Below are 13,564 nucleotides of genomic sequence, written 5' to 3' on the forward strand. Positions count from 1 at the left end.
TTTTGTTTTGTACTTTATGGCTTCCAGATCAGGCAACAGAATAGCATGCCATTAAATTATCATGTAAATCATTTCAATGAAAATTAACTATATTGGATAATTTGCTTCCATTGTTGCGTTCTTTACCATTCTTTATTTTTATTCTGTAGTAGAGAAGCAATCCTCAAAGGGGATTTCAGGATCAAAAGTGAGAAACACTGGTGTATAGAAACCCACCAAGGCAATTGCTTTTTCAGTATGAGAAGAGTTTTAGGTTATTTTTAATCCTCTGCTTCTACATATAAGTGCGATAAGTAAAGACAGATCCATGCATTATCTTTCTTCACTGCAGTCATCTGTGCTGTATGTCTCTCTGTGGGTGAGGGAGAAAGGAGGACTTTACCGTTAACAGGAAGGGCACGCTGTTTGCATCAGACAGAGTAGCCTTGGTTTAGCACCAGAAATCTGTGTAAAAACCTTCATGAGAGCAGTTGTAGAAGGAACACCTTGAATTTCCGCATCTTGCTTTCCCTGATTTTTGTCATTGCTACTTTCACTGCTTTTACGCCTCACTCCAGTAACCACTGCTGCTTTTCCCAACAACCTGCTGCCTACTTTGTATTTCCTGTCTAATGGGTGGGTGAAGACAAGAAAAAGGAAACAAATCTCTAGGGTTTTTTGCTACTTCTAGGCTGCTCTCAATGCTGTTTTCTTTATGTTGACATCATCTACAAGTGAGAAGTTTTGCTTAGGCATGAAAAGTTTGAAAGCAGCAAACTGAAAGGTAGCTGGCAGTGGCTGTCAAACAACCAAATACATATACATGTTGAGGACATAATATTTTCATTTTCAGCCATTGAGCAGCTCCTCAGCTTCCTCCTACAGAGGTGCAGTATCAGTGAGTTTTCATTGTACAGTGAGTGAACTCGGTATGAAAATTTCACTGCTGTAGTGCAGTGCTTTTTAAAGTAACAGTTCAGTGGAAGATCCTTCCAGGTGTGTGACTTGGCCTGCAGAAATTTAATCCTTCCTAAAGCAAAGGAGGCCTAGAAAAAAAAAATCTTTTTTTTTTTTTTAAATTAAGAACCTGGCCTTAAGTCAATATATTGTTAAATTTTAATCTCATATACAACAACATACTTCCACCCCCCACCTGAAAGTAGGAGAAAAAAATTTTACTTCTGCCCGCATTTGAGGATATGAAAATGTAATGATTACAAATTTTGCTGGGCTACTAGCAATCTATGCATCTCCATGCTACATAGAGATACAGGGTTTTTTAATGGTAGGGATGTTTTAATGACTTTTATTGAAACTGAGGTACTTTTTAGCAACATTTCTCATAAAGGTCCTGACTGCTTTGGATCTGTGCACTAAAAGGCTTGTGTTCATTTAGCTAATTAAACATAGTTAAGTTATTCACTGATTAGCTGTTCGTGGGGAGATTATGGTCCAGTCGGAACTAGGGGACTAACTTCCAGCTGAAAACTGTAGGAAGTCTGGGTAGTCTTTAAGAACTAACATCTGCAGATGCTGTTCTCCGTGAAATTAGGCACTCAGTTTTGTCTGAATTTAAATTAGCAGAAGAATCACTGCCACAATACAATCAAAACTTCAGCTGCGGTATGAAATTGTTGTATGTTTTCAACGGGAATATTAAGAGTTCATTTAAAACTTTTTCTATTGAAGTGTCCATTAAACTGATAAGTTTTTACAGAAACTGCCATCTTAGAAATATCCTGTTGAGTGGGTGTTGGTGTTTGTAACAATAACGTTGTTTTCATAATATGTGATGGCAGATTAGCACGCTTCTCTGCAGTGTTGTTAACAGTTGTAATTAAGGAATAAACAGTAAAGGGTGTCAGTCCGATGACAATTTCATCTATAGTGTCACAATACAAAATGTCACAAAATATTAGAACTGTTATATAACTACAAAAATATCAAATTAGGCTTTCATCTTACAAGCAGAGAGCTTAAAAAAAACCTGGCATAGAGACCGTTGCAATTTTATACCTACTCGGTGTTCTGTCACAAAGACAACTTGGTAATATTTTCTTCTGTAAGATCGCAATGTGGCGCTCAGTCTGATTTAGCGGGAACGTGTATGGATCTTAGAATTGTAGAGCTCACATTTAAAAAGCAAATAATTGGAACCAGTTGAGCAGACAAGAAGCGAAAAGCTATTACACATGGTGCCCAGAATGAAGGGATGGGTGAGCAGTTAGTTGCTAACAAAGGCTAGGGTTCATCCTAGTCTTTGCATCCGAAGGGAAATCACTTAAACTAAAATCTGGGCCCCTAAGTACTTTATACATGTGAATAATCTGGGTCTTTATCTCTTTGGGCTCCGCCTAAACACTGGGACACAATGCAGATGCTCACTATCTCCTTGCCCCTTTTGATTTCCCATGGAAGGAAAGCAAAGCGTGGGGACTGTGAGGGCATGGCAGCTGGATGGGTGCGGATTTTGTAGCGTGCTGTGAAAGGCACCTGCAAGCAGCGATGGTGTAGTTTTTGTGCTGCAGTTAACTGCTCAGATACTGTGTTTCTGATTATTTTGTTGTTATTGGGCAAAGAGATTAAGATTAAAATGAAATTATCTTCAAAGAAGGAAATTACTTTTTTTTTTTCTCTGCAGCGTAGCTTTAGAAGCAATAGGACAACTAGTGCATGGAAAACTATATAGGAACATGTCCAGAAAATGATAAAACGAAGGAAAACATTTAAAGCAGAAATGTGTATAGGTGACTGCTCTCTGAGACAGGAGCCTTCATGTCGGCCTGTGGTCTGATATAAATAAATGCAATTGCATATGACTGTGAAACAGCCCAGCGGTAGGGGCAGGGAGGCACACAGCAGGGCCGGTAAGGCACAGGAGCCAGCATTTCCTCATTTGGCACAGACCACAGGGCAAGCAGTGGCAGCGAACTTAATCATATGGTATCTCCTCTTATACTTAGATTTGTTGAGCGCACAGTTTAATTTGCTATGGCTGAGCTAGCTTGCCACTTGCCTTTCTATAGATACAAATTTGAGAGAGCAAATGTTAGTTAAACTTCAGTGTGTTTCAAAAAAAAAAAAAAAAATTTTTAAATCCCCCAGACTGATTATCAGCTTTAAATGAGTCCTTGAATGAGTATTCTTCACCAAGTCAAGGCTGTTACTTCAAAGATATTGATTCTATGTAGTTACACCCCATCTTATCCCAAGCTTTTATATATATATATAAAATATATATATTTTTATATATATTACATTCTCTCTCTCTCTTATGTAATTTCCTACCCATCTTGGGTAAGTGTTTCTTTCCCTCAGAACATAACCTGTTACTCTGCATTCTTGACTTGCTGCTCTCCCTTTTGTGCTAAAATATATGTATACATAAGCTGCAGTGGTCTTAAGAGCCTGTTGCTTGTTGTGCTTTTCTGGTGGGTGGGGGGGGAAAGCAATTGAGAGAAGAGCAGTAAGGAAAACCAAAGGTTTTGCCTGTTTGCAAGTTAATCTTTGGGTATCTTACAAGAAGAAATAATTAATCATCCTTTTTTAGGTTTATGCACAGATGAGTAACTGCAGTACTAACCCAGGAGCACAGCCTGTTCACCCATCTTGCCACCTCTACCATCACATTCCTGAGCTTTTTCCTTTCTCAGTTATTCTGGCTGTGGGGGCAGGAGCAGAAGGCACGTTAGCTTTCCCTAGGATAAGAAATTTCTTACTCTGCAGAATCTTTCTCAAGCCGATTAATTTCACTTGAGAGTATATGTGACATAATAAGAGGGTTTAGATGCACGATAATTTGACACTTACTGTGGTATCCTCTTGATTGTATTTATTCAGGGTTGTGTTTTCATAGAATTTGGGAGCTAGGTTTTAGGCTGAGCTTATAGTTTTTCTTTTTCATTCACATAGAGCAGGCCAGGGATGTAGGTGCTCGGTTTGAGCTTGTTGGTACTGAAAAATAGGAAAACCAAATTTGAAATGGTATGTACTTTTAGAGGTTACAACTGAAAGAAAACATTATTTACTCCATAATGGTAGTTTTCATAATATTTTAATAGTTGTGTTCAGATACAACTTGACCTTAAATATCACCACAAATGCAAGCTGTTTTAACATATTTGTAATGCTGAGGTCTTCATTACTGTAATATTCTGTTTGCTCAAGGATTATAATCCACGGATATACTGTGCTACAGTTGAAATAAAGCTTTGATCCTGTAGTCACTGCCTCTTGGATTTCAGTGTTACATTGCATGTATGAGTTGGATGTAAATCGGTGCCTGCTGTAGCCAAGTGTGTGGACAGTGAGTACTCCAGGGATAAATAGTTTGCTTAGGTCTGGTGTTTATTTTCCTCAGTTTTCCTCTGACACTGATCTGAAATACTAATCTGCTGAGTGAAGGTTAGAATCTCGGAAGTTTATTTGCTGAAAAATCCAAATGTGCTGCATCCTAGATCGATTGTTTGCACTCTTCCTATTGTTTCACGATAACTGTGTGCTAAATTACTTCAGATGTGTGATTACTAGCAAGATATGGATAGAGGTACTTAAACCCTTGCAGAGAAAACAGGTGGAAAAAAACCCCAAACCCAAAACGGTTCTTCAGTGCATCCTCCTGCTGCGTGAAGCTCTTTGTCTTTGCCATAAATAGGGTGATTTAATTTGGGAATTTGCTACTCCTTTTAAACACAGCTGAAACAGCTCTTGAAAATGCCCTAAATTGTACCCGCTGTGTACGTAGTCTTCCAATTGTATCTTTTTCATTCGAGTTGCTTTGCATACGCTTTTTTTTTTTTTAACGCGTGCAGCTAGGAAGTATGCTCGCTTCTTCCCATAAGTTTTATCACTAGTGATGATGTTCTTAAAAATAAACGTGTGGTGTTCTTTCTCCTTACTCTCAGTCGTATCACCTACCAGAAAGCCCTAATAGGCAACAAAATAGTGTGAGACGGTATTTACATGACACTTTTGAAACAGATTCAAGCAGAGCCAGCTGCCGTAAGATTATTTTACAAATATATTGCAAATTAATAAAAGGAAAAAATTTGCCCTCCTTTAAGTAAATTACAGTCTCCTTGACTAATTACATAGCTGGAAGCCGCAGTAAATTACTACCTGCCTCACAGCGGCGGCTTGGACATGTAATTTTGGTTTCCAGACCAGCACTTCGGTACCCGTTTAGTTCGTGTGTGTTCCCGGTAGCTTCGTTCGCGGTGCCCGAACTGGTGCTCCACAAAAGCTCCCGGAGGATCGGCTGCTGGAGCGGCCCGGCCGCGCCTTGGCTAAGCGCGGTCTAAACCTGCGCGCTGCCGAGCCTGCCCGGGGGGGGGGGGGGGGGGGGGGGGGGGAAGAGCGTGTCTCTGCCCTTTCCCGGTGTGGAATGAGACGGCTGCGGGCGGGGGGACAGACAGACGGGACGGACGGACGGACGGGCGGCCGGCGGGGAGCCCTGGGCGCCGGGCTGGGGTCCGTGGGAACGCTGGCGGTAATGACCGTAAGGGTGCAAAACGCGTCCCGAAATCCACGGGGCAAAGGCTCGTACACGCGAACTGCTGCAGCCGCTTGACGCTGTTTCCCGGACGTTTCTTTTTATGAAGTTTCTGGGTACTTTTTTAATAGAGGCTTTTTTCCTCTATAATCAGCTTTCTTTTGCTGGATTCATTCAGTGATGCGATAATCCAATGTTGGTAATATCGCAGTTCATTAACATAATGAATCAGAAGGAAGAGGCTGATTATAAATCAGAAAGCTTCTATTTATGTGAAATATCTTGGCAACTGGCAGCGGTGAGGAAGACAGTAGAAGGAATACCGGGCAGTAAACGGGACTTCGGGAACGCGGTTGCAGGGGTTCTCAGGTGCGCTCTCTGCGATTTAAAACGCCCGCGCCCTTCCGAAGACAGCCGTGCCCGCTGGAGGCAGCGGTGCTGATTTGGGGGAAATAATTGGGCTCCTGCGGCCTCGGTCCTCGCCGCAGAGCCCTCCCAAGCGGTGCTGTGGCTCCGTGTGTTTGCACCGGCCGGGCTGCGCCGAGAGGCTCGGCGAGGAGCCGGGGGAGGCGAAGCCGGGGTGCTGCGGGTCCGGCGGGGTGCCCGCTCCTGCCCCATGGGCTGGCGCCGCTCCTGCCGCTGGACCAGAGCACTTCGAAAGTTGCTCATCAGCCTGCGTCTCCTGCAAACGCAGAGGACGGCAGAGATGCAAGCATTTGTAGGAAAAGTCAAGTTTCGTGTTGTTTTGAGTTTATAAACTCTGGCACCAGACCCTTTTTCTGCGCTCCGTGTTTGACAGCATTTTGTCCCCATCCCCGCTGGGGACAAGAAGGCTTTCCCATGACAAAACACCGGAGCCGCTTTAAAGCGGATTTTTACGAGCCCCGGTGAGTTTCAGCACCCACGCCGAGGCTGTTCGTGGCCGGGCGGCCGCGGCTCCCGGTGCCACGGAGGTTCCCTGCGGGCTGAGCCGCACGGCCCGGCCGCAGCCTGCCCCAAAACGGAGGGCACGGAAAGCCAAATGCACTTTTTTTTTTTTTTTTTTTTAAATTGAGGGCACGTGTTGCCCGTGATTCAGTCAGTTAAGCAGTTGCAAGAGATAAATGAGATAAATACGAATAACGCGAGCTTGCGGCTTCGGCCAGGGTGGTGCTGGCGGTGAGAGCGGGCCGGGAGCGGGGGTACCCGGTGGGGAAGGGTCGCCTGGAGGCTCCGGGAGGGGGGTAGGGGCGAGCTGCTGAGAGCATTGCCCCCTTTTCACGCGTCTTCCCAAAGCCCCCGCCGCGGCCGTGTCGCAGGGCAAAGTCCGGAGAGCGGCCGGGCCGCTGGTGCGGGAGCAGGTGGGCAGCGAGGGGGGGGGGCGGGGGGCGAACGGTGCGGGGCAAAGCCGGCCCCGGTGTGAGATCCGCCCGCGGGAGCCCTCGGGAGGGGGCGGCCGTGTCGCCAGCAGCCCCGGCTGCCAGCCCGGGCGCGGGTGCCCGTCCCACGCCGCTCGCCCCCTCCGCCGGCACAGCCCCGGCGCCCACCCGCGTCCCGTCCGCTTGCGGCTGCTCCCGGGCTCGAACGCGGCCGGTAGCCCCCGCCGGGACCCGCCGTGCCGCCTCCGGCCCCTGCCTCTCTCCGCGGAGCTCGGGCGCGGGTGGCAGCGCAGCCCGGCTCTCTGGGGGGGTACCCGGGCTCCAAACCTGAAGGGGCGGGGGGGGAGGGAGAGGCGCGGGGGCCTTAGGGAGCGGGCACGGACCGCGCCGTCGGGGGCCGGGGGCTGGGGAGGGCGAGAGCCCCGAGGAGAGCGCTGCCCCCGCCCCGGCCCGGGGAGGTGCGGGGCCCGCGAAGCCCCTCCGTGGGGGGACCCTCGTGGGCGACACGCGGGGGCCGGCTGGCACGCTCGAGGCCCGGCGGGCTCGCTTAAAAATCATGCGAATGCTGCCGTGAAACGGCTTAAAACGGGGGAAAAGGACGAGTCCTGCGGGGACCCGGCGGCTTGGGAAAGGCATGTGTCAGTTTAGCCGTAGTGTTGACTTAAGCGAAAGTGCTAAGCCATTCCTAAACCTAAGTCAATACAGACTTAAGCCAAAATTGTTATTAACGAGCTCTAATCTGATTTAAGAGCCTCCGAGCGAGCCGTGTCTACACGAGGGGAGAGGAGGCGCCTTGCGCTGCGCTCCGCGGTGCCCGGGCCCCCGGGGGGCAGCGGGAGGGGTCGGCGCCGGTGGGCGAAGGCAGCCCCGGGGGGGAGGAGGAGGAGGAAGAGGGCGGCGGCTTTCAGGGCGGTGCTGGCTCCTGGGGAGAGCCGGGCCGCTGTGGTTTGGGCTGCCCGCTGATCTCCGTCTGCGGGGTAACCTCTTAAATCTGTACGCGGCTCGGCTGGCGTGGGGACCCCCGTCCCGGGGGGCGGCGTGGGGTGAGGCCGGGCTGTGCAAACGCCTCCGGGCCGGCGTGGCCGCGGTTTGCCGGGGCTGCCGGGCCCCCTCGGCCGTGCCCGGCCCGGGGGTGGTGCCGAGGGCCGGCAGCTCCGCTCGCTCGGGGGAGGGACATGCCAGTGCATTTTTTTTTTTTTTTTTTTTTTTTTCCCCCGTCCCGATGGGGCAGTTGAGCCCTCCACTCCACCCCCCAGTGGGGGCCTTTCTTTTCTTCCCCACCAGCTTTGAGCAGCCCTGTTTCAGATTGGCCTTTTTATGTTTGATATAAAGAATAGTTGTTGGCCAATTCCATCTTTTCATCGCTGCTCTCCAGGCCCGGGTCCAAGCGGCTTGTCAGATGCTCATTAACTCCCCCTTTGGCTCTTTCCAGTGTGTCTCCTAAGCTCATTGTGCCAAGAACTAGCGCTTCTTTCTCTTTACACGGCTCCCTTTCTCTGCTCCATCAGGGAGACAAATTACTTTCCAAAAGGGATCGCCAGGGATGGTTTAATGAGAATTTCTCTAGGGCTGGCCGTGGAAATCAATGTAGTTAACATTCGGTGCACTTAATTGGACTTTTCTCTTCTGCCTCCTTCAAAAAAACTCTGAAGCTATCCTGTTAATCTCTCATTTGTAATCAATTGTGTTGACTAAACAAAAGTCTAGGTCGTCCTTTCTTCCTGTCCCAGACAATCCTTTGTTGCCTCTAAATGCCTCATTCTTGAGTGCTCCTGGTCGTGTAGATGGGTCCGATTGTTGACAGTTCATTATTGCGCTTTTGTCCATTTAATCTCCCTCGCTGTGTTTTGCATGTGCATGCCTTAATGAGCTCCGTTGGCAATTAACATGTTTCTAGCAGCAAACTGGTTGCTCAGACGTTTGGAGAGCGGTAGTGCAGGGAAAAGGGCAACGCAGCTGCCTTGAGGTTGTTCGCTTCCCGGTGCCCGCCGCGCTGCCGGGCCCCGCCGGGACGCACCTGGGTGCCGCCTGCCCGGGGGGGCGGCGGGCCGGGCCGGGCGGGCCGAGGGGGGAAGCCCGGCGGTGCTGGCACAGCCCCCGCTGCACGGAGGCACCTCTAACCCCCCCCCCCCCCCCCCCGAGGCACCGGCACCGCTCAATCTGTTGTGTGCGCGGCTGCGGCGCCGGGAGAGGGGGTTCTGTGCGGGTTTTGTGCTATTATTGAGGCTTGCTGGCAAGGGTGCCGAAGTGTGAGCAGTCGTGGACAGCAGAAACATCTTGTGAGGGAGAAGATAATTGGAGTCTCTGGCGTGTGTGTGTCTGACAGAGCCGCCCCTCCCCCGCCATCCGCCGCTTGTGTGTGCCGGGATCCGGGTGAGATCCCGGGGGGGGCCGGGCCCCGGGCCGGCCGGCGGCGAGCGCGCTGCGGTGGCCGCTTCCCCGGGAGCCCGAGGTCGGGGGAGGCCGGAGCGATGCCCGGGGCGGGCTGCCCGCCACCCCCGGGGGGGGGCGAGGTGACCAAACCCGGCCAGCGTGGCCCTTCGGGGTGCCCCGGGGATGCCCCTTCTCACAGGCGGCTCTGCAAACAACGTCGCTTTATATATATATATATATATGTAAAAAAAAAAAGCGAAAAGAACGCGCTCCCTGCATTCCCTCCACGGCAGCGGGTCGCCCTCGCCCGCCGGAGCGCTGGGGGAGCAGCCTGTGCGGCCCGCAGCCGCGCCCGGCTCCCGCTCCGCAGCCGGCTGGCAGCCCCGGCCTCTCCCCGGCGCCCGGGGGCGGGGGAAGCGCCGCTTCCCCGGGCCTGGCAGCGGGACCGGCCCCGCCGCCGCGCCCCGCTCCCCTGCTCCGGCACCTCGTCCCGCCGTGGCCTGCCCCCCGCACAGTGTCCCCGCGGAGGGGGGGTCCCCTCCCGCTGCCCCCCGGCCCGGGCGCTGTCCCGCCCCGTCTGTCGCGGCGGCGGGGGGAGCGGGGCTCGGCGGGCGCTTGCGGCCGCGACCCGCTGCGAGGGGTTCGGCGGCAGCCCCTTCGCTTGGGGGACGGGTCCCCCCCGACAAGGTTTCCCAGAGCGGTGACTTACGGCGACGGGGCTTGCATTTTTCTTTCATTCTTTCTTTTTTAAAATTCCCTTTTAACCTCAAACTCTCCCAAAATCCTTTAACAAATTCTGACGCGATCTTTCCCCGCTGCCGGGATCACTGGGCATCCTTTCCCGCTCCGACCCCAATCGTCAAAACGCTCCTTCTGGCACTTAAAAATGCAACCCCCGAGAAACTCTGAGATCGCCCCCGTCCCTCCAGCGGGGAGCACGGGGCCCACCGGCCCCCGGCCCGCTCCCGGGGGAGCGCGGAGCATCGCAGCCGCATCGCGACTCCAGCAAGCCGGAGCGCGGGGGTCGCCTCCCGTCCCTGCGCTCGGCGGGGAGCTGTGCTCCTCCTCGCCTCCCACCGTTTAACCACTCAATTAAGCGGGGAAAGGTGAACTCCCCGTTCCGCCGTCCCCAGGCATTTTGGCGTCTCGCTCGTTCCCCTCTTCATTGGCAAGCCCGGCCCGGGCAGCACGCACACGCACGGCCGGCTCGGTCTCCTTTCTCCGCTAGAATAATATTGTTCCTAACGACGTGGCCGGAATAGACACTCGCATATTAGAAGTGAGGGAGGGGGGGAGAGGAGAAGGGAATATTTAGCGTAATCCAAGTGCTTGATTATCCATATTCTGATCAAAAAGAGTTTCTGAGGCCTGCTGGGAGTGATTAAATTAATGTAATGCGGTTTGAAGGGTCTGTGTTTTCTCTCTTAATTTGGGTCATTACTCGGAAAGCAAGCGTGAGATCATTTCATCTGCATGCGGGGAAAGACAGGCAGCCAGCAGCGGCTCAGACACGCCGGGAGGAAGCGACCCCGGCGAGCGGCGCTGGGACAGCCCGAGCCGCCCTCCGCGACGCCGGCCGGGGCCCCGGGGCCGCCCCGCCGCGGTCCCGGGGGGCAGCAGCCCTCGCAAAGCCGCCCGGTCCCCTCCCGCCCTCGCTTTGTTCCCTGCGGGGCCCCGGGCGGGCTCTGCAGCGGCCGGGCCCGGCTCCCCCGCCGCCGGCCCGGCTCCCGGCGCGCCGCAAGCCGCGTTCACACCGGGGGGGGGGGGGGGGGGGGGGGCGGAAAGAAGCGGCGCTCAGCCCGGTCCCCGCCCGGAGCGGGGCCGAGGTGGGAAATGAGAGACCTGCGAAGGGCCGGTTTATTGTCCCATGATAGATATATATAGATATATATATATATATTCCTCACTTATTCGAGCGTACATTTAAAATGGAGATTTACAGACACGTATCAAGAGCGCTGTCCTGGCGGGGGGCGGCCAGCCCGGCCCCTCCCGGCGGCGCAAGGCGCCGTTAAATAAGATTCCTCTTATATACAACTGCGGCTCGGGATGGCTTGCTACCGGCGGCTGAGCTCGCTGGGGAAAAAGAGAGAGAAGGAAAGGCTGGTTCGGATAAATAGTGCTGGCCTGGTGGAGCAGGTCCGAGTGGGGCGGTGCGCCGGGCCCTTAGCTCTGCCCGCTGCGCCCAGGCTCCCGCGGCGGCGGCGGTGGCGGCGGAGCGCTGGAGACGCTGTCGTGCAACTTTCGGACGTGCTTCTTTAAATCAAAGTTTCTGCAAAATCCTTTCCCGCAAGTGACGCACGTAAAGGGCTTCTTGTCGTTGTGGGTGTGCATGTGGAAAGTCAAGTTATAGATCTGGTGGAAGGCTTTGTTGCAAATGGTGCACTTGTACTGCTTCTCTCCGCTGTGGGTCAGCTTGTGGTTCTTGTAGTTGCCTGCGAGAGAGGAAAAAGGTGAAAAAGGGGGTTACCCGAGGGTGCCCGGGCCGCACAGGTAAGGCAGGGCGGGGCAGGGGGGGCATTAGGAAGTGTCCCCCCCGCCCGCCTTGTCAAACTCGGTGCCCGTCACGGCGGAGCAGCGCGCAAGTGGCACGGCACAAATGAGAGGCAGGGTCAGCCCGGTGACCCGCGGCAAATGGAGGGCTCTGGATTAGGACCAAGGCCCGGCACCTCTCATTTAAAAAGCATTTAGGGAGAACCGTCAGCGGTGCCCGGCGATGCGGCCCGGCTTAGAGGGAAGGTAATTGGGAGCGGCGGCGGCGGCTCTGCCCGCGCCCCTCTCGTCCCCCAGCCGGGCAGGGCTCGCCGCGTTTAATCCCCGCTAATGATGGGCGAGGGGCCCGCGGGGGCCCCCGGCCCGGCCCGGCTCGGCCCGGCCCGGCCCGGCTCACCTTTCTGGTGGAAGCCCTTGCCGCAGAACTCGCAGACGAAGGGCTTGTAGCCGGCGTGGATGCGGATGTGGGTGTTGAGCGTGGAGCTCCTGTTGAACGCCTTCCCGCACTGGTTGCACTTGTGGGGTTTCTCCTGCACCGGGGGGGGCGAGAGGCCCGTCAGGGGGGGCTGCGGGGAGGGGGGGGGGGAGCCGCCGCCTCCCGCACCCCGCCTGCCCCCCCCCCCCCACCTACCTGGGTGTGGATGATTTTGTGCCGGCACAGGGTGCTGGCCTGGCGGAAGCCCTTCCCGCAGACCTTGCACACGAACGGCCTGGCCCCCGTGTGCACCGGCATGTGGCGGGTGAGGTTGTAGTGCGCGTTGAACACCTGCGGGGAAGCGCCGGGAAGGCGAAGGTCAGGCACGGCGGGGCCGACCCCCCCCCCCCCGCGCGCCCCCCCCCCCCCGAGCCGGCACCCCCCTTACCTTGCCGCAGACCTCGCAGGTGAAGTTTTTGGGCTTGCCCTCCGCCGCGCCGCCGCCGCCGCCCCCCAGCTTGGCGTGGCCCTTGGGGGGGGCCGCCGCCGCGCTCCGCCGCCGCCGCCTCCTTCATCACCTGGTCCAGGTGCCCCGGCAGCCGCTCCTTGTGGGCGAAGGGCGGCGGCGGCGGCAGCTTCTCGGCCGCCAGCCCCGCCAGCTTGGCGTTCTCCAGCAGGAAAAGCTTCTGGTGGGCCGAGAGCCCCCCCGGCGGCGGGGCGCCCAGCAGGCCGGCCGGGAAGAGCTGTCCGTGCAGGAGGTCGGCCGGGTGGTACGCGGCGTCCAGGTAGTTGAAGTAGTAGAGGGAGCGGGGGGCGGCCGGCACGGCCCCGGCTTGGTGGATGACCTGCGGCTTGATGAGCCGGCCGCTGGGCTGGCCCAGGGCGAGCTCTGCCTTGCAGCACACGCCGCAGTTGGCTTTGCAGAGCCCCGCGCCGCCCCGCAGGCTGCTCTTCCACAGCTCCGAGTAGTTGAGGAGAGTCTTGGAGGGCACCTCGTAGCCCAGCGGCGGGATGGGGATCACGCAGGGCAGGGGCGAGCACAGGCTCAGCGGCTTCTTGCCCGGCTCCGGCTCCGGCCCCGGCCCGCCGTGCCTCTGCTCGAAGGCTGGCTTGGGCTCCGACGTCTTGGCCATGATCCGCTCGATGGAGAAGGCCAGGGTCTTGGAGGGGTTAGCGGCGGCGGCCCTGCCGTCGTGCCGGGGGCAGGAGGAAGGCATGACCGTCTCCAGCGTCCCCGAGCTCGCCATGTCGCTCCGCCGTGCGGGAACTTGGTGTGAGCAGCGACTCGCTCCCGCTCTCGGCTCTGCATTCCAGAAAAGCCAGGAGACAAATCAATTTAATAAGCACCTTGTTCTCCCCCCACCACCACCATCACCACCAGCCCCCCCCCCCCCCAGCGGCACCCCCTCCCTATTTACATTCAAATGAACATAGCCAAGAACAATGGCACGTAGG

At 55.1% G+C, this 13,564-nt stretch overlaps 1 protein-coding gene across 1 annotated transcript; it reads right to left on the reverse strand.

Moving 5' to 3' along the window:
* Positions 1-11,367: 11,367 nt before the first annotated feature.
* FEZF2 (FEZ family zinc finger 2) lies at positions 11,368-13,356 on the reverse strand. The gene is given in 5 exon segments (XM_075714406.1): positions 11,368-11,636; positions 12,092-12,224; positions 12,326-12,460; positions 12,558-12,647; positions 12,649-13,356. Coding segments are annotated over 5 exon segments (1,335 nt in total).
* Positions 13,357-13,564: the final 208 nt, after the last annotated feature.

The sequence above is a fragment of the Pelecanus crispus genome, chromosome 7, assembly GCF_030463565.1.
Source record: "Pelecanus crispus isolate bPelCri1 chromosome 7, bPelCri1.pri, whole genome shotgun sequence".
Taxonomy (NCBI): domain Eukaryota; kingdom Metazoa; phylum Chordata; class Aves; order Pelecaniformes; family Pelecanidae; genus Pelecanus; species Pelecanus crispus.